Source organism: Coenobita brevimanus, chromosome 15, assembly GCF_032717465.1.
Source record: "Coenobita brevimanus isolate Jiangsu-jjx chromosome 15, ASM3271746v2, whole genome shotgun sequence".
NCBI classification, from domain to species: Eukaryota; Metazoa; Arthropoda; class Malacostraca; order Decapoda; family Coenobitidae; genus Coenobita; species Coenobita brevimanus.
The window spans coordinates 31,519,724-31,540,171 of NC_136968.1; the positions used below are offsets into that span (position 1 = coordinate 31,519,724).

The following is a 20,448-nucleotide window of genomic DNA, read 5'->3' on the forward strand; positions in this document are numbered from 1 at the left end:
TACCTTGAAATATGTACAGTTGGTTTGTTCTGTATATGATTTGTAGTCAAGAATCAAAAAGCAGTTATCTGTGCTGCATATTATACTAAAATTACTTTCCTTAAGAACGTGTTTATGTAAGAAGACAGGTGAAATTACCTCGCCCGTGTGGGAAAGTTTGACCGAAAAGCCTTTGACTCCACCCGGATTAAAAGGGCTTAATCGGATATTGCAAAGAAAGCATTATTATTATTATTATTATTATTATTATTATTATTATTTGATATTATTATTATTGTTATTATTAGAGGTAACAAAGACGAATTGTATATTTTTGGCTGAAATTTTGTTTATTATTATTATTATTATTATTATTGTTTACTATATTTATTATTATTATTAAAAGACAACGAAGACTTGAATTGTATATTTTTGGTTGCAGTGTTATATGTTTACATTTCCTCCGTGTTTTGCCTTTACGTGTCTGTAGTACAGTCATCGTCACTTTGCTGAGATTTTCGTCCTTGTGTAGTTTCTTCCCTGTTGCTCAGTGGCCGAATAAGACGATACTACGGCTCTACATCCTCTCTATATAGCACATCTTCGTGACTAGCACCACGTTCTAGTGTTCTTGTTATTGCTCGGTGTTCTAGATGGAGAGATGCCAGTTTTTCGCCTAGTTACTGTGAACAGAGGATAGCTATGTTTTTACCTGCTTCACTTCTGTTTTTCCTGTTTAGCTGTGTTTGTTTTCCTTGCACATCTGTTTTAAGTGTTTTCCTTAGCTGAGTATTGCCTTTTTTTCTTGTTCAGCTGTGTTTTTTTACCATTCTTGTTTTTCTGTTATTTTTGTTTAACTGTTATTTCTGTTTAGCTGTTATTTCTGTTTAGCTGTTATTCTGTTTAGCTGTTGTTATTTTTTTTTAGCTGTTATTAATTTTGTTTAGCTGTTATTTTTATTTTTTCAGTTTAGGTGTTTTATTTCTGTTTAGCTGTTTTTTTCTGTTAGCGCTTATTACTGTTTAGGTGTTATTTTTGTTTAGCTGTTTTTCTGTTAGCTGTTATTACTGTTTAGCTGTTATTTTTGTTTAGCTGTTTTTCTGTTAAGCTGTTATTCTGTTTAGCTGTTATTTTTGTTTAGCTGTCATTATTTTTCTGTGTAGCTGTTAGTTTTGTTTGTCACTTGTTTGTTATTTTTTCTGTTTAGCTGTTATTTTCCTGTTTAGCTGTTATTATTCTGTTTAGCTGTTATTTCTGTGTAGGTGTTATTTTTCTGTTTAGCTGATATTTTTCTGTTTAGCTGATATTTTTCTGTTTAGCCGTTATTTTTCTGTTTAGCTGGTATTATTTTTTCTGTTTAGCTGGTATTTTTCTGTTCAGCTGTTATTATTCTGTATAGCTGTTATTTTTCTGTTCAGCTGTTATTTTTCTGTTTAGCTGTTATTTTTCTGTTCAGCTGTTTTCTGTTTGTCTGATATTTTTTTGTGTAGCTGTTATTATTCTTATTTAGCCGTTATTTTTGTTTAGGTGTTATTTTTGTTCTGTTATTTTTCTGTTTAGCCGTTATTTTTCTGTTTATTAATTCTGGTTGGCTGTTTTTTTATCTGTTATTTCTGTTTAGCTGGTATTATTATTCTGTTTAGCTGTGTTGTTTTTCCTTCATGTTTCTTCGTTTAACGGAATGTTGGTATAGCTTCCTGTTTGTGTGATGTGTTTTTCCTTACTGTGGATGTGTCTTTTTATTTGTCTTACGGTTTAGCTGTCAATTAAGCTTTCTTTTCTCTCCGCTACCTTTCTGTTATTTTTTTCAGCCGTGTGTTTAACTGATTTCTGTTTTACGTTTATTTTCCTGGGCGATTGAGTGGGACGCCCTCATGTGGTGGCACCGATATATGGTAGCTCTCTCTCTCTCTCTCTCTGTCTCTCTCTCTCTCTCTCTCTCTCTCTCTCTCTCTCTCTCTCTCTCTCTCTCTCTGTCCCCTGAAATGAAGATGGTGGACTGCAGGAGAGGGTTAGCTTCAGCCTGCAGGCCATCGGGTTCACTGCTACTATCGAGTGTCCTTTCTGTTTATGCTCTGCTATTTATTTTCCTCCCAGTTTAGCTGTTATTTTCCTGTTGAGCTGTTTTCTGTATATTTATGGGGGAGTTGGTGGCTGTGGCTGAACCGGTAGAGAGGTGGCCAATAGTTCTAATGGACCTAGGTTCGAATCCCGGCAGGGGCAGGGAACATTTTAAGGATTTCAGTTTCATAAAAGCAGACTTTACCACTCTGCAAGAAGACCCTCCAACATGTAAAATTACCCCCGCTAATACCAGTACACCAGTCTTGTATGAGACAGCCCTAGCATGTATTCAATATGGACGGTGGGTGTTAGCGCAAAAGTGGTGACATGTGGAGGTGTGTTGGACTACTGGGCCTTCGGATAGGCCCTGAAGTCTTTGCGCAGAAACGGTCACATTAAATATGTATATTGTGGTGGCGCTCACCATCCAATCACTCGATGTAGTGCTGCTCTCATATACCTGTCGTTTCCTTTCCTCCTCCTTTCCTTCCTTTTCTGTCTCCATTCCTTCCTCTTCCTTCTGTAGTGGGTAATTAAGGCGCTCCAATCAGATTGAGCCTGTGCAGCTTATATCAAAGGGGTGGTTGGGGTTTATTGCTCGCGTACTGCCATTCAGGGATGAGTGAGGGAGGTCACTCTCATCTTAAATGTCAGGACCAACTTGCCTAGCACCGGACTCCTACGCTCCTCATGGGGCAACATAAGATTGGATGGTGGATATATATATATATATATATATATATATATATATATATATATATATATATATATATATATATATATATATATATATATATATATATGTATATATATATACAGTATAATATTCCTTTAGGGCTGAGTTACTGTGTTTCCTTCCTGTTTGGGTGTTGACGTTGTGGCTGCTGTGACCCACTTAGCCAGATCAAATAATTTGGGGTTGGCTTCAACAGAATAGCGGCACTAAAGATGACCCGGCAATAAAAAAGTTACTTGTGACAGCCTAAACTTTCTTTGTCTCCTATAACCAAGTGATTAAAATGATTGTTGGTAGTTGAAATAAAGCACTAAAGTAGGCATGATCATGAAAGGGCTAAGGAATTAGAACAAAGCAAATATGACCAGTATTGCAGACTCTCTGGCCGTATTACTAAGACAATGTGGGAAGCGGTGGACTGAGGTCATAATTTGTGACCGTCATTTATGTATAAGGTGAACAGAGTCCTGCTTTTAGGCGGGACAGGTCCTCCATTTATGTCTGTCCCGCTTTTTAGAATTTAAAATGTACCGCCTTTTGAGCAAATTATCTTCTATGTCCCGCTTTTAGAAAATTGTCACCACATTAGGTATGACCGTTTATGGAATTATGGTGAATTAGTAAAATTATGCATAATCCAAATCAAATGAATACCTAATGGTTTATATAAAATCAGTAATACTAACTGGTAACTTTGGTCGACCCATTCACTGCACCGTACGACATGTTCGGAATTCATTGAGACAGTGTTTGATTAGCAGCCTCAGGGTGAGGTGCAGCGCTGTGTACACACACACACACACACACACACACATATATATATATATATATATATATATATATATATATATATATATATATATACTGTATATACACGCGAGTGTCCTGCTTTTAGCTCTAATAAAACTGGTCACCTTATTTATGCAACAGCTACTTTAATTGTTAGATGTGACTAGCCTGCATCCCACATTACATAGTGCGGCCTGCAAAGATATGGCTGGTACGTGTTGTTAAAATTGGATGTGCCGAAGTGTAGGCAGATTTGTGATATTTGACACTTTATCATAAGTGTCAGGACCAACTTGCCTTGCCCCGGGCTCCTGCTCTCCTCACGGAGCAGCATAGGATTGGATGATGCTTGGATGGATGAAACAACTAACTCTCCGCTAGGGAAGTTGGAAGGAGGCTGTTTATTCAATACTCTTGTGTATGCACGAGAGATCTCAAAAAGTAGCAGTTCGATCTTATTTAAATCTGGTGGATAGGTGGGCGGCAGGTAATGAAAGAGTTAATAGAGTTTGATTTGGCTTCACTTTCGTATGTAGGAATGAATCAACTTTTACTAGCGTTGACGCAGGAGGTATGCTCTCCCTGATGCGTTCAGTCACCTTGTATCAAACAATACTGTAAACCCAGCACACACAGGCCACACAGTCGCCTAACATATATATATATATATATATATATATATATATATATATATATATATATATATATATATATCGTTAAGCAAGAGCATAAGGAAACACGTCACCGCACTGAAGGGATTAAGTTAGGAAAGCAGGTGTGTGTGTGTGTGTGTGTGCAAAGATGTACATGTGTGTGAACAAAGATTTACATGTGTGCGTGATGTATCTACGTGTTTTAAGAAAGATCTACGAGTGTATGTGCGCGTTTATTTGAACAAGGACGTGTGTGTGTGTGTGTTTGTGTGTGTGTGTGTGTGTGAACAAAGAGGTGTATATGCGTGGACAAAGCTATGCGTGTGTGCGTGCGTGTGTAGTAATGGTATGCATGTGGTATTGAGGTTAAAGAATATTCAGGCCACTTTACACCAGCTGGCATACGCAGTTCCCCTCTCAGATATACCACACCATCGCCTATTTCCGGGGAGAGTGATACCTGTAACACTTAGGCTGGGCAGGTACGAGGAAGGAGTGTTTGTAAGAGTGATGTTGGAATTTTGTGTGGGGGGTGGTGGTGTTTGTGTGTGGAGGGGGGTTATGAGATTGTGTGTGTGTGTTTGTGTGTGTGTAATGCTGGGTTTTTTAGGTTTGGGTGTGTTAGTGATTGTGTGTGGATGTGGGTATGGGGGGGTAGGTACCGGTATGTGGTGGTGGTGGTGGTGGTGGGGTGGGGTTTGTATGTTCGGAGAGAGAGAGAGAGAGAGTCAAATTATAGCCTCAAATCATAAGGATAAATATATAGTCAGTTTGTATTTACCGGACGGAACTGAGCCAATACTTTGAGATTCCATAGGCCTTAGTAATAAGGTATGTACTCGTCTCCTTGGTTACTAGTTCCCTCCAGTCTGACATCACGGCCGTCAACTGAGCCGAAAGGGTTTAAGGATCCGAGTTATCTCACTCTAGCTCATATCACCAAGCCTACCCAAAACACCTTAAAATCAGTGAAAAAGTGAAAATACCTAAAATCAGTGAAAAATAACCTTAAATCAGTGGCAAAAATAACCTAAAATCAGTGAAAAATAACCTTAAATCAGTGGCAAAAATAACCTAAAATCAGTGAAAAATAACCTTAAATCAGTGGCAAAAATAACCTAAAATCAGTGAAAAATAACTTTAAATCAGTGGCAAAAATTACCTAAAATCAATGAAAATGGCCTAAAAATCTACGAAAAATTAAATGTCTTAAATCAGTAAAGAAAGAACTCATAAAAAATAACCCCATAAAAATAACCCCAAAAATAACCCCTAAAAAGTAACCCCCCAAATATCCTACAAATTACCCCCCAAAAAATAACCTCCAAAAAATAATCCCTCAAAAGACTAAAAATAACCCCTTAAAAATTACCCCTAAAAATAACCCCCAAAACTAACCTCTAAAAAATACCCCTAAAAATAACCCCCCAAAGTAACCCCTAAGAAATAACCCCTAAAAAATAACCCCTAAAAATATAACCCCCTAAAATCACTGAAAAAATTATATAACGCCTAAAATCAATGAAAAATACAAAATGAAATGAACATATGAAAGGCTTTGGTGATTTTTTTTTTTTTGTCACCATACTTGTTCTGGTATAAGATGCGGGAGCTTCACTGCCCTTCACAGAATACCCTTAGTGTGACGTGGTGTGTGGTGTGAGAGGGTGGCATGGTACTATGGTGTGTGGTGTGGTGTGGGAGGGTGATTGGTGTGGTATGGTGTGGTGTGGTGTGGGAGGGTGATTTTGTGTGGTGTGGTGTGGGAGGGCGATTTTGTGTGGTGTGGTGTGGGAGGGTGATTTTGTGTGGTGTGGGAGAGTGATTTTGTGTGGTGTGGTGTGGTGTGGGAGGGTAATTTTGTGTGGTGTGGTGTGGGAGGGTGATTCTGTGTGGTGTGGGAGGGTGATTTTGTGTGGTGTGGAGGGTGGTATGGTGTGTGGTTGTGTGGAAGGGTGATTTTGTGTGGTGTGAAGGGTGGTATGGTGTGTGGTGGTTTGGAAGGGTGATTTTATGTGGTGTGAGAGGGTGGTATGGTGTGTGGTGTTGTGTGGGAAGGTGATTTTGTGTGGTGTGAGAGGTTGGTATGTTGCGTGGTGGTGTGGGAGGGTGATTTTATGTGGTGTGACCGTGTGAGAGGGTGGTGTGGGAGGGTGATTTTGTGTGATATGAGAGGGTGGTATGGTGTGTGGTTTCGGAGGGTGATTTTGTGTGGTGTGAGAGGGTGTGGTGGTGTGACGTGAGAAAGTTGTATGTATAATGTGTGTTGTGGTATGGTGTGGTGAGATTGGTAAGATATGTTGTGCTGTGGAGTGAGTAGTATGTTGTCTGGTGGTGTGGTATGTGTGGTGGTGTGGTGTGGGAGGATGGTGTGATGTGTAGTGTGGTATGGTGTGGTGTGACGCGGGAGGGTGGTACTCTGTGTCGTGTGATGTGAGATGGTGGTATGATGTGTAGTGTGGTATGGTGTGTGGTGAGAGAGAGTGGTGTGGTGTATAGTTACCTTCCTATCCCTTGAAATAAAGGGAGAGAGAGAGAGACTATACCCTGTTCACTTCAACTTGGCCTAAAATTGCCATGTGTCTTGAAGGCTGAGCTGTAACAAGACAAACACTAGAATAGGCTGCTAGTCAGGAAGAAGTGCTGTGGGAATGGATGTAGTATTGTCTTTTTCCGCCACTGAGCTACGTGAAATGAGCTGCGAAAGGACGAAAATCTGGGCCAGGCGACGTACATGGAAATAAACAAGTGTCGTACAAGAAATAAATCGCTCATAAAAAAAGGCTACGAATTCCATAAAGCCTCTTAGAATTAGACTCATAAAATTTTCACCAGTCATGTGTTTTTTGGGGCAAGTTCCTTAAGTACGCATTTTTTTTTTTTTTTTTAATGCCCAGTTCGTTCGTTTTGATTTATAAGAGATTGCTTGCTTTTCCAATTTATTTTTCGTACCTCCGATGGCAGAACAGGACAATACTGCGGTTGTACTTTCTTTCCATAGCACTTCTTCGTAACTAGCATCTACATCCCTTCTATAGTAGTTAGTTTTTTAGTGATCATGGTCTGTTTATTCTTTGGCCCAGATTTTCGTCCTTTTGTAGCTTATTTCACGTAGCTCAGTGGCATGAAAAGGCATTCCTACGACTCTGCATCCTTTTCATAGCACTTCTTCGTGACTAGCAAGAAATTCTAGTGTTAATCTATCACGACAACTCAGCATACAACAGGGAGGGATGGCAGTTTTAGGCCAGGTTTTGAGTGACAAGAGTATGGCATCGTATTCTAGTTTTAATCACTTGTTATAGCTCAGCGTTCAAGATGGAGGGATGCCAGTTTGACGCCAGTTAATATGAACAGAGTATAGAAGTAAAATTGGTACCTGCATTGGTAACTCAGCGGTTTGTCACTCTCTAGGCTAGAGGAATGTGTGGGTGTTGTTATGTTAGTCATTATGTCAGCATGGGTTCAGGTCTCAACAGTTGCTCAATCATAAGTCGTCACCATCTGCTACATAGGTGGAGACTTATTTTCGTTGGTATTATTATTCTCGCCTCAAAAATCGATTTAAGGAGAACTGGAGACTGCGCAGGGAATCTGAAGGGCCAGGGTTATGTTTCCCGGCATGGGCCATTGTAGATAGAAAAAAAAAAATCCAAATCTTTCCAGTGAGGTCAGTGTTACTAAGAAACAGTAGGTGGAGACTAGTGACTGTCCGTGGTTCATTTTGCAGAGCTGTAGTTAGTGATGACTATAATGAACCTCATTGTACTTCACTCATGTCCTCAGTAATTGTAGCTCCTTAACGTTTGTGGTATGGTGTGTGGTGGTGGTGTGAGTGGATGGTATGATCTTTCAGCTACTCAGAATCAGAAGGCACCCAGAGAGCGCATACCTCCGCCAACGCCATTGTAACCATTAGATTTATAGACTAAAAAAATCAGCAGAATTGCCCAGTCTCGCAGTGTTAACAAAGTAGAAAAATCCTGTATCCACATCTAGATCCGGATGCACCTCAAAGTAAAATTAACTTTCCACTGAGATAATTTATAGACTTACGGACACCGATGATCACATAACCTCCTCCCATCACCGTAGGTAATTAGCACATGAATACGGACTACCTGATGGCCGAAAGTGGTCTCCCTCATAACATTTCACCCACAGAGGTCATCAGTAACTGTAGCGCCGTTATGATTGAGAACTAGACCTTGAAGTAACCTGAACTTTGGCATTTGTTTAGTCCATCTGAATTGCCTCTGAGTTATCGTTCGTAACACGTCTCTCTCAGCGATTTATATTGCACATTGAGCCACGGTATCAACTCGTACGTCATTTATGCTGATTACGTCGATATTAAACCACTTAACGTAGAAGGAAGTGGTTTGGAAAATGTCGATAATAAAACCACATAACATACAATGAAATGGTGTGGGAAAATATGCAAAATAAATCGTTAAAGAAGAGGCGCTACGAAGCCTTTCATACCAGAATACTCCATTATTGTGTTCTAACCATCGGCAGGCGATTTTATTCAGCATAAGATGAGTTAGATATAGCCCTCCTTGACACTTCCATGCGAGAGATTATTATTATTATTACCGGTATTATTATTATTATTATTATTATTATTATTATTATTATTATTATTACCGGTATTATTATTATTATTATTATGTGGTAGGTGGGTGCGCTCACCATCCACTCAGTCGATGTAGTGCTGCTTTGGCTGTCTGCCTTTTCCTCTTCCTTCCTCTTCTGTCTTTCCTTCCTTCAATCTGTCCTCTTCCTTCTGCCTATGACTTTACACTCCCTCTTCTGTCTTTCTTTCCTTCATTCTTTTCTCTTCCTACTGCCTAAGGGTGACTATACTGAGTGACAAGCCAAATGGTTTCCTTTACACCAGGAAAATATTTACTACGCTGGGTGGTAACCATAACACCAAATTATGGCGCCTGGTGGTTTAGTGGGTAATTAAGGCGCTCCAATCGGATTAAACCGGTGTAGGTTTATATCCAAGGGAAGGTTGGGGTTTATTGCTCACGTGATGCCACTCAGGGATGAGTGAGGCTGGTCATTCATCTTAATATCAAGACCAGCTTGCCTAGCCACGGCTCCTACGCTCCTCATGGGGCAACGTAGGATTGGATGATGGATGTATTATTATTATTATTATTATTATTATATGGAGAGAATGGATAATGAGCGATTGGTGAAAAAGATAACTAGATCTGATGTGAGAGATGTAAGGCTGAGAGGAAGACCACGAATAGGATGGATGGACAGTGTGAAGAGAGCGCTGGATGCGAGAGGGATGTCTGTTGAGCAAGGAAGAGTGGCTGTGCGTGACAGAAATAAATGGAGAGAAATTATGAATGAATAAGTGATGACGCAGCCCTGAGAGGATATTCTCCCGCATTTGGTCTGATCAGCTAGTCAGGTCAGGTGCGGGTAAGGGGATGAGTCTGTTATGATGTGACAGGGGTAAACCAGTTCTGCTGTCGGGCCCTGCTGCGGATGTCACTGATTGCATTGCGCGGTTGACCCTTGTGCGGTGTGGCGCGGTGAAGATCTGTCCGTTCTCCCCTTTGGGGCTAAGATGTGAATGAATGTGTTTGAATGGATGAGTAAATGGGGAGTGTGTCGTCCTGTCTCGGCTACCTCCCTTTCCTTGGGGAAAGCAGCCTAGGTATATAGATTGATAGATTATTATTATTATTATTATTATTATTATTATTATTCTCATCTCATCAGCCGTTTGAGTGTCCACTGCAGGACCGGCCTATCCCGACCGAACTGGGGACGATACAGCCAATGCATTTCTACCAAGTGGCTTAGGCTGTCTGATAGAGATTGTATGTAGGGTGAGAAGTGCTTGTAAGTGTAAATGTAGTGTTGTAGTGGCTTTGGATGTGTGTGTAGTCTGTGAACCAAGTGTAATCGGCCCGCGCAAGCCGACTGGGTCCAAGCATACTTTACAGCATGCAACACTGGTTCAACCACAGCAACCCTTGTGTCCGCCAATGCAGTACGTGGCCTGAAGAACACTCCCAAAGTTTATTACCCTGGCGGGGCGCGAACCCTCGTTCTTCAGTGTACGAAAACGCACACTTTACCGCTGTACCACAGAGGCTCCATTACCATAATTAATTGCCATTATTATTATTATTATTATTATTATTATTATTATTATTATTATTATTATTATTATTATTATTATTCAGGCGCTTTTATTCAGCTTAGGGGGGACTTTGAACTAGGGGTTAGGCTACGCGGTTAAGGAAGCTCCCTGACACCTCTTCCTAAGTGATTTATTTTTCTTATTACAACTTACTGTCCTTTTCCGTTTCATAAAACCATCCAATATGAAATGTCGTACAAAAGGGTATTAACCAGCCATATCCAAAAAATAAATCACTAAGGAACAGGTGTTAGGGGGGATTTTTTAGAGGTGAATATAATCATCTGAAGGAGTCGGTGGTGTAGTGGTTAGCGCTTGAATTCCGCAGCTGGTAAAACTCGAGTTCCATTCCCGTGCCGATCAGTCTGTTGGGTAAATATTGTTCCCTCTTCATCCACATATAGAGACCTGCATTGTACATTTGACTGTTGCGACTTGTATTCTAGGGGAAGGTTGTGGCTTGGAAGAATTGGAGTGTTTTAGTGCCTTGCGTTGGTGTGTTTAGCCTCTCTCTCTCTCTCTCTCTCTCTCTCTCTCTCTCTCTCTCTCTCTCTCTCTCTCTCTCTCTCCACGGCTCAGCGTTACCGGTGTCTATCCATGCATTACTCCCAACTCCCGCTACCACACCCACGCCCACACCAGCAGACTGTGCCTCACCCAGAGCACACTGGATACCGCCACAAGAGAGATGTAATGTCCAGAATAAATCGCTAAGGAACAGGTGTTAGGATTGAAGGTCAGACTGCAGTAAGATCAATGTTGGGACTTGCACGTGATGATTACTTACCCTACCCTACCCTACCCTACGCTACCCTGCCTTAACCTACCTTCCTCTACCGTGTCTTACCCTACCCTACCCTGCCCTACCCTACCCTACTTTACCCTACCCTACCCTGCATTACCCTACCCTACCCTACTTTACCCTACCCTACCCTGCTTTACCCTACCCTACCTTACCCTACCCTACCCTACCTTACCCTACCGTACCCTACCCTACCCTACCCTACCCAACCCTACCCTACCCTGCCTTACACTACCCTACCCTGCCTTACACTACCCTGCCCTACCCTACCCTACCCTACCCTACCCTACCTCTTCCTACCCTACTTTACCATACCTTACCTTACCTTACCCTACCCTACCCTACCCTACCCTACCTTACCCTACCCTACCCTACCCTACACTACTCAACCCTACCCTACCCTACCCTACCTTACCCTACCTTACCTTACCCTACCCTACCCTACCCTACCCTACCCCACCCCACCCCACCTTACCTTACCTTACCATACCTTACCTTACCCCACCCCACCCTACCCCACCCCACGCCACCCCACCTTACCTTACCATACCCTACCCTACCCTACCCTACCCTACTCTACCCCACCTTACCTTACCTTACCATACTTTACCTTGCCTTGCCTTACCCTTAGGTTAGATTAGGTTAATCTGGGTTAGACTTATAGACGCGAGATTAGGTTAGATCGGGTCGGGGTTAATATGTTAGTTTATGTTAGGTTGCATTAGGCTAGGTTAGGTTAGATTGGGTTATTATGTTAGTTTATGTTAGGTCACATTAGGCTTGGTTAGGTTAGATTGGGTTGGGCTTGGTTGGGTTACTGTAGATTGGGTTAGACTGGGTTAGGTTAGGATACCGTACATTGGGTTAGGTTTGGTTAGGTTAGATTGGGTTGGGCTTGGTTAGATTGGGTTGGGCATGGTTAGATTGGGTTGGGCATGGTTAGATTGGGTTGGGCATGGTTAGATTGGGTTGGGCATGGTTAGATTGGGTTGGGCATGGTTAGATTGGGTTGGGCTTGGTTAGATTGGGTTGGGCATGGTTAGATTGGGTTGGGCTTGGTTAGATTGGGTTGGGCATGGTTAGATTGGGTTGGGCTTGGTTAGATTGGGTTAGGCTTGGTTAGATTGGGTTAGGCATGGTTAGATTGGGTTGGGCATGGTTAGATTGGGTTGGGCTTGGTTAGATTGGGTTGGGCTTGGTTAGATTGGGTTAGGCTTGGTTAGATTGGGTTAGGCTTGGTTAGATTGGGTTAGGCTTGGTTAGATTGGGTTAGGCTTGGTTAGATTGGGTTAGGCTTGGTTAGATTGGGTTGGGCTTGGTTAGATTGGGTTAGGCTTGGTTAGATTGGGTTAGGCTTGGTTAGATTGGGTTGGGCTTGGTTAGATTGGGTTGGGCTTGGTTAGATTGGGTTGGGTTGGGCTTGGTTAGATTGGGTTAGGCTTGGTTAGATTGACTATATTTGCTTTGACTGAGGTGGGTTGGTTACATTTAGCTCTGCCCACCATCCATTCACTAGATGGATTGCTACTTTTCGGTGACTCTGCACTGAATGACATGCCAAGCGGTAACTCAAGACCGTTACTACGTTGGGTAGTAACCATATAACAAGAAATGGAGGCCTGATTGTCTAGTGTACTAAGTCCCGCCAATTAAGGGATGTTTTTGTGTGGTTAGGAAACATGTAGTAGCACCTCTTCCTTACCGATTTAGTTCTGATTCTACTCCGTTACTATATACTTGTGTGTTATTCATGCAATCCGTGGGCACATTGAAAAGACTTATAAAGCAAATTAGCAGATATGAGTGCGTAGTTTAAAAAATAAATCGGTAAGGAAGAGGTGTTAGGGAGCTTCCTTACCCGACGAGAATACGAGCTTACATGTGGTTGGGGTTTACTGCTGACAATGCCACTCAGGGAATGGTGACTGGTCCTCCCTTTGCCTTAAATGTCTTAAATAACCTACCCACGGGCCCCTGCGTTACTTGTTGTTATTGTTTATTTTTGTTTTGTTGCCACAAGTTTTATTCAGCGTAGGAGACCCACCTGGTGTACTGTTTTCACACTCACCTGGCCTAAATAAAATTATCACCGTTGGTGCTGCGTTGTAACAGTAGCACTAGAATACGATGCTAGTCACGAAGAAGTGATATGGAAGGGATTTAAAGTCGGAGTACTGTCATTGAACTGTAAAAGTAGATTAGTACTAGAATATGATGCTAGTCACGAAGAAGTGCTGTGGAAAAGGGTTTAGTTTTGCAGTAATTTTCTGTCCTCTGAGCTGGAGTAAGAGATTTACACAAGAATATCCTAGTCACGAAGAAGTGTGGCGGAGGGGTTGCTGTGTGAAATAAGCTGCAAAAGGACGAAAATCTGGACCAAGTTAAGGTGAAAGAACTATAGTGAGATGTACCCCTTCACTCCGATACACACACACACACACACACACACACACACACACACACACACACACACACACACACACACACACACACACACACACACACACACAACCCCTTCAATCCCGTAACTTTTTTTTTATGGCTGTTATTCGAAGTGGTTTGGAGGGATTTCGTAACACTTCTTCCACAGCAATTTATTCTGTACGCTATTATTGTTTCAACTCGGCATGAGAAAGAGAGAGAGAGAGAGAGAGAGAGAGAGATGCCAGTTTAGGCCAAGTGAAAGTAAAATGAGCACATTATTTCAACACATAGCCCATATTGTACTAATTATACGTTTTTCTTTGGTAGATGAACAATGATGACCTTGGGAGATAAAACCCTGGCAGCCACAGAGCCTCCAAGAGTCTTCTAAAACCCGTCAACAAATCCACCAGCTCTGAAATTCGCGGGGGATTCCCTTGTCTACAGCAACTCCATGACGACTTACGGTGTCATGCAAGAGACAAACGTGACCAGTGCATGGCAATTGCTTCTTATACGAGTGGTAGGGGCATATGGGTGACAGAGTTGGAACATTGCTGGAACACACCCTCAAAACGGACAATACTGGAACAAAAGTAATCTCAGCCAAATCTACCGCACATTTCACTCGCACTGTATCTAGCACATCTAGTACCACCAGCACAAAATATAGGTAATACCTGTCTCTCTTGAAGTTTGCAAAGCTAATTATTAAGGTAATATAATCATCCTTTACATCATCTTGCATATAAGATTAAATGTGACTGACAAAGAAAGCACACATACCTTACTCCAGACTAAATAAATAAAACTGCAAGCCACCACATTATCACATTCCAGGCACATGTGATAATCATTTTGTAAGTTTGATATTAAATTTACAAATATTTCAAGTGATGATATTCCAGCTTGGTCATTGCCACTAAATTTGCAAGCATTCCAAGTAAATACTTATCCATCTTGTAACTTTAGCAGTAGAGCTGCTAACATTCCAAGTGGTAATCATCATTACTGAAACCTCACTGTAAATTTGCAAAACATTCCAAGTGATAATAGTCGAGCTTCGAAGTTTGCTGCTGAATTTGGCAACTGAACCGGCAAAATTGATTCCCCGACCGATACGGTGGGGCTGGAGACCCCCACCAAGAAGAAGAACCGCTGCAAGAACTGCCTCCGCTTCTACCTTACTGCATTCTTCACCCTTGTTGCCTGCTTCAGCTCCTTTGCCTTCCTCTTCCTCGTGCCCTTCATCATAGACCCAGCCTTCTCTACCCTCTTTGCCGACTTTGACCCAGAGCCGAGAGTGTGTGTGACCAGAGAGTCAGAGTTCCTTTTTGGCGCCAGTAACTGCTCATGGTCATCATGTCGGGAGGGCTGCACCAAGGATATCTTTCAGTGTATGCATATTTATGTCAACTACAAAAAAGATCCAGAGGGCAAGCTCGCTAACTACAACTTCTCCAGTGTGGAACAGATCGATGAAGAGCAGTGGGATGAAATTGATGCCCGACTTTACCCAAATGTCAAAGGGTGTGGGTACCCTCCTCTGGTCAACTGCACAGTCTTTAAGGAAAAGTACAGCAAGCCGGGTGCAGCATACAAATGCTTCTACTCCAAGGAGCAGCCACTACTGGTGCTGACAGATCTGGACCTTGAGGAGGTTAAGAGAGACCTGATATATGCAATTGTCATTCCCTGGGGCTGCTTCCTGGTCTCCATCCTGTACCTCCTGTTCACCTATGCTGGTATGAGCAAGCCAGACTCTGATGATGACAGGCCGCAAGAAGTCAGTTCAGCCAAAGCATCCAAAGAGGCTTCCAACTACTCCTTGCGCTCCATTGGCAAGACCATCAACCAGGGCATGAGTAAGCTGAGAGGGGATCCGGATGATAAGGGGTACGTAACTTGGAATTTTTTTGTCCCCATTTTTATTTTTATTTTTTAGTTTTCCTTTGTTAAATGAATAATTTTTGCACCTCCCTACATCTTTCAGGCCAAGTGTTGGTTGCCTATTTTCGTTTTTTTTTACACTGTCACAGCCTCACTCATCCTTTTGTATTTATAGATTTTCATCACTGGTATCCATATCTTCCCTCCTTTAATGATGGATAAACATAATATGGAAGAAAACATATATGTATGTATATGTGTGTGTATCATGATGCTAGGATGTAAGGAATAGAGAATAAATATTGGGGCATTGATATTTGTTAACCTTCTCAATCCACTGGTGTGTTTTTCATTCTTGCTCTTGCTACCTTTAGACAATTTAACCAAGGAGAGACTTGTCACTCTGGAAGGGTTACATACAGCCTAAGCCCTTTCAGTATGAGATCTTTCCCAGGCTGAATAAAATCATCTGGAGGTGGCAAGAATTAACTCAAGCTATGTCACCGGATTCAGAAGGTTAATCGCCACCTGCCTTAACCCATTCAACCAGAGGATGTCACTTTTATAATCTCACTACTGTCAGATGATTATATTGAACTTGGGAGAGCACTCTGTAGTTGCGTCGTGTGACTCTGAGGCTGTCATTATCATGCCCTGGCAACCCACCTATCAACAGTGCGTCCGGTTCCGTGTATAATATGATAACACGTGTGATTCGTGTATAATGTGTTTTTGTATAATATTTGTTTATAATATATTCCTGTTTAATCATGATTCGTGTATAATATGATACGAAATCGGACGCACTGTTGACAGGTTGCCAGGGTACAATAATTACGGCCTCAGAGTCATGCACCGCGACTATAGTAGTGAAGGAGTTTATAAAAGCTGTGTCTAACCCCTCCAGTGCCAAAGGTACTTCTCTTAGCCAAATGTACAGGCGAATGCAAAAGTCCATTCACCCTTCCTGCCATACTCATTGCTGGTGTCATAGCTGCTGGAGTGACACCTATACTCTTTTCACTTTAACCTGGCCATGGATGCTTGAATGACACCAATGCCCTTTTAATTTCATTGTGACCCAAAATTGCCATCTGTCCATCTTAATATTTAGGTGTAACAATTAATTAACTAGAATATGGCACTAGTCATGAAGAAGTGCTGTAAAAGAAAGGGGATCCAGGACCGTAGTACTATCTTATTCTGCCACTGAAGCTGCGTGAAATACAAAAGGACGAAAATCTGGACCAAGTTAAGATGAGGAGAGAATAGAAGATGGATACACCTCATTCCTCTAAGTCACCTTCCAGCGTCAGTGAATCCAGCCATAAAGAAGTAGCAGGAGGGGAGGATGAACATTTGTAGCTGACTGTACAATCGTCTGACAGTGAAATAAATAAATAAATAGTAATAAAAGTACGTCCTGGCAGTGAGAGGGTTAATACTAATAGTAGGGTTGATTTTTTTTTTTTTTTTACCAGTTTCTCACCCCTTTACCCCCTAATGTCTGTCGAATGTTATTATGTGTTTTATATATCAGTGTCACACTTATCCCTGGGACCCATTCTCAGTGGCTGTGGAGATGCCTTAACACCGCTTCCATAGCGATTTATCCTGCCTATTACACTTCAATATCATCTTGAATGTTATTGATGTCGATAATAAAACGGCATAAATTACATACAAGAGACCCTGAAGGTGTAATATGCAAACAAAATCGCTACGGAGAAGGTGCTAAGAGTCTTCCCACACCACCAGGAATGTGTCCCTATGCTTCACCTTTCAGTGTTCAGTGTTCAGAATGTCCAGCTGGATATATACAAACTTTATTTCCGTCCTCCCTTCACTACTTTGGCACATTTCTTTGGCTGGGGAGGACCTTCACATGGTGGCACTGATCTGACTCTTCGGCTCCACTGCCTGGTTATACAGGTATACATGTTCCTCGCCTCCCTCCCTGTCTCTCTAAAGGAGGATGGTGGACTATAGGAGGGATAGTTTTAGCATGCAGTCCGCTGGGTTCATGTTTCAGATGAACCTAAGGGTGGTGGTACTACTACTACTACTACTACTACTGCTACTACTGTCACCAACATTATTACTACTACTACTACTGTCACCACCATTACTACTACTACCACCACCACCACTACTACTACAACTACTCGTACTCTGCTATTACTGCTTCTACTACCATCACCACCACCACGACCACAATTACTACTACTATTACTACCACCACCACCACTACTGCTACTACTACTACTCGAACTATTAGCACCACCACCACCACCATCATTATTACTTCTGCTACTACTATTACTACTACTACTACCACCACCACCACCACCACCACTACAGGCTAAAGATATCCCTCTTCACTCCACCTTTTTTTTTCGGGGGATAGGGAGGGAGTTGAGGGACGTGTGCATAACCGGGCAGTGGAGCCACCTGGTTATATCAGTGCCACCACCTGAAGGCCTCCTTCTCCATCAGCCCAAGTTAGAGAAGTGAAGGGATTAAGTAATGTGTGACACCTTTCATTTACCGATTTATTTTTTCGAATTATTTCCTGCCGTCCCACGAGCTGTCATTTGTTTGGCAGAGTTGTGGCTGTGGAGATCCGTAACCCCTACACGCTGAGGGGTTTCCGATGTCACACGCTCCTTACGACGGATTTTGTGATTTCAGAAAAAAATACCCTTACTTCAAACCCTGATATCTGCCAAAGTATAACAGCTAGAGAAAAAATTAAAAATACATAAGACTCACCAACTCTCAAGTGAAAGTATCCTCACGTTTCCAGGTGGTCCCGTCGATGAGTAAGGATAAGTTAAAGTTCAAAGGGTGGCGGGAAGACACTTGCGGCTGTACATGTCAACCGGCGTTGCACCACACCCAAAACCGTGATGGCTATAGATATTAACTGGTGTGTAAGGGTTAATACCAATTCCATAGCGATTTATTCCGCATTTCCATATCCTTTTTTAAGTTACTGATAGAAACGATGTCATTGAAGCGATGCGAGGGAATTACAGGAGAATGATAATTTGTAATAAGCATAATAAATCGCTATGCAACCAGTGCCACCGTGCCTCTCTTGCCACCTATATAATACAGCATAGATTCTCGTTTGTTTAGGAAATTATTATTATTATTATTATTATTATTATTTTTAATACTATGTTATTGTGATTATTACTATGATTATTATTATTATGAATATTGTTACTATTACTGTATTATTATTATCATTTTTATTATTATTATTATTATTATTACTGCATTATTATGATTATTATTACCGTATGAAGTTACAAAATGTTATTATTATTATTGTTGTTATTATTATTATTATTATTATTAATTATCATCATCACTGATGCTCACACTCGATATCAGAGGCATGTACCGTGTGTTAAATAGCACACAAGAGGATATTATTAAGGAAACTTAAGTCGCTTAGCAAGAAGTGTAACATACACTTCTTAACCAAGAAGATAACCTGTAACACCCCTTCCTTGGTGACGTATTAAGGTCAGTGGTTTCCAACCTGTAGGGCGCACCCCCCTAGGGGGGCACGAAGGGCTGCCTGGGGGAGTGCGAAGGCTTGATAAAGAGGGTAATTATATTTGAAAATTGTGAATTATGGTGGAATTTAGTAATTTCCAAATATGGATAAAATATTTCAGATATGAATAAGAAATCTAGTTATCTGAATATATAAACAATTTCAAAGATTAAGAATCTATGATATTTATTGACATGTGCTAACTATGCCAGTTAAATGCAGTATTTGAGGAAGGGGGGTGCAGGGAACGCGTCATTCAGTGAGGTGGGGGGGTGAGAATTAGAAAAGGTTGGAAACCACTGTATTAGGTATTTTGTGTTTTCACATCGCCTTTGTAGGTGTTCGTAACACCATTTCCATGGCGACTTAGTTTTTTTTTTTTTTTTTTTTTTTCGCTTCTATGTCGCCCTTGTAGGTACAGTCAACGACAAAAGTTCGCTCGCCTCCCCTGCCTCTCTATCATTTCTGAGATTCAGACTCGTGAATGCGAAGCAATGGACACAGGTGCATAGTATTGCAAACAGATGGCGTGGTGGGATGTGGGGTTGGGATAGAGGTGAAGGAGGATGAAGGGCAGGAGGCCATACGGATTAAAGGTATGCGAACCAAAAGTAGTCAGATAAGACAATGAAATGTAAAAGATGAAAATCATATGAAGTATATATTTTACTGAAACGACACTGCTGTGGGAATGGTGGCGGGTTACTGGTTAACATGGAACGAGTTAATAGTGAATCTCATCGGTCCTTCTTCTGTCTTCTTGCTTGTGCAGCAGCTCTCTTACTCTCCCTCATTCTGTATCGCCAGCATTCTCACACTTTCATACTCATTCTACTTCCATTTTCTCTCTCTCTCTCTCTCTCTCTCTCTCTCTCTCTCTCTCTCTCTCTCCTTCACATGATTTTCATCTTTTACGTTTCATTGTCTTATCTGACTACTTTTGGTTCGCATACCTTTAATCCGTATGGCCCCCCGCCCTTCATCCTCCTTCACCTCTCTCCCAACCCCACATCCCACCACGCCATCTGTTTGCGATACTAAGCACCTGTGTCCATTGCTTCGCATTCATGAGTCTGAATCTCAGGGATGATATAGCGGCAGGGGAGGCGAGTGAACTTTTGCCATTGACTGTACTTATAACAACTTTTTATTGGTGATTTATTTATTTTATTTTGCGTTTCATACTCGTGACAACTTTTTCTTGGTGACTTTTTTTTGTTTGTTTCTATATCGCCCTTGTAAGTGCTTGTAACACCTTTTCCTCGGCAACTTTTTGGGTGTTTTACGTCGGCATATCGCTTTGTAGGGATTTATTTCAAACTATATTTCAGTAACATACAAAATTCCTAGAGCACATACCTC

The 20,448-nt window shown here is 41.5% G+C and overlaps 1 protein-coding gene across 1 annotated transcript in view; it reads left to right on the plus strand.

Annotated features, from left to right (window-relative positions):
• The window catches only part of LOC145390727 (uncharacterized), a 73,886-nt gene that overhangs the window by 8,726 nt on the left and 44,712 nt on the right, over positions 1-20,448 (plus strand). Inside the window, exons 2-3 of the mRNA XM_080265522.1 lie at positions 13,991-14,148; positions 14,717-15,521. Of these exons, the coding sequence (XP_080121648.1) occupies positions 13,991-14,148; positions 14,717-15,521 (963 nt within the window). The remainder of the gene's footprint in view (positions 1-13,990; positions 14,149-14,716; positions 15,522-20,448) is intronic.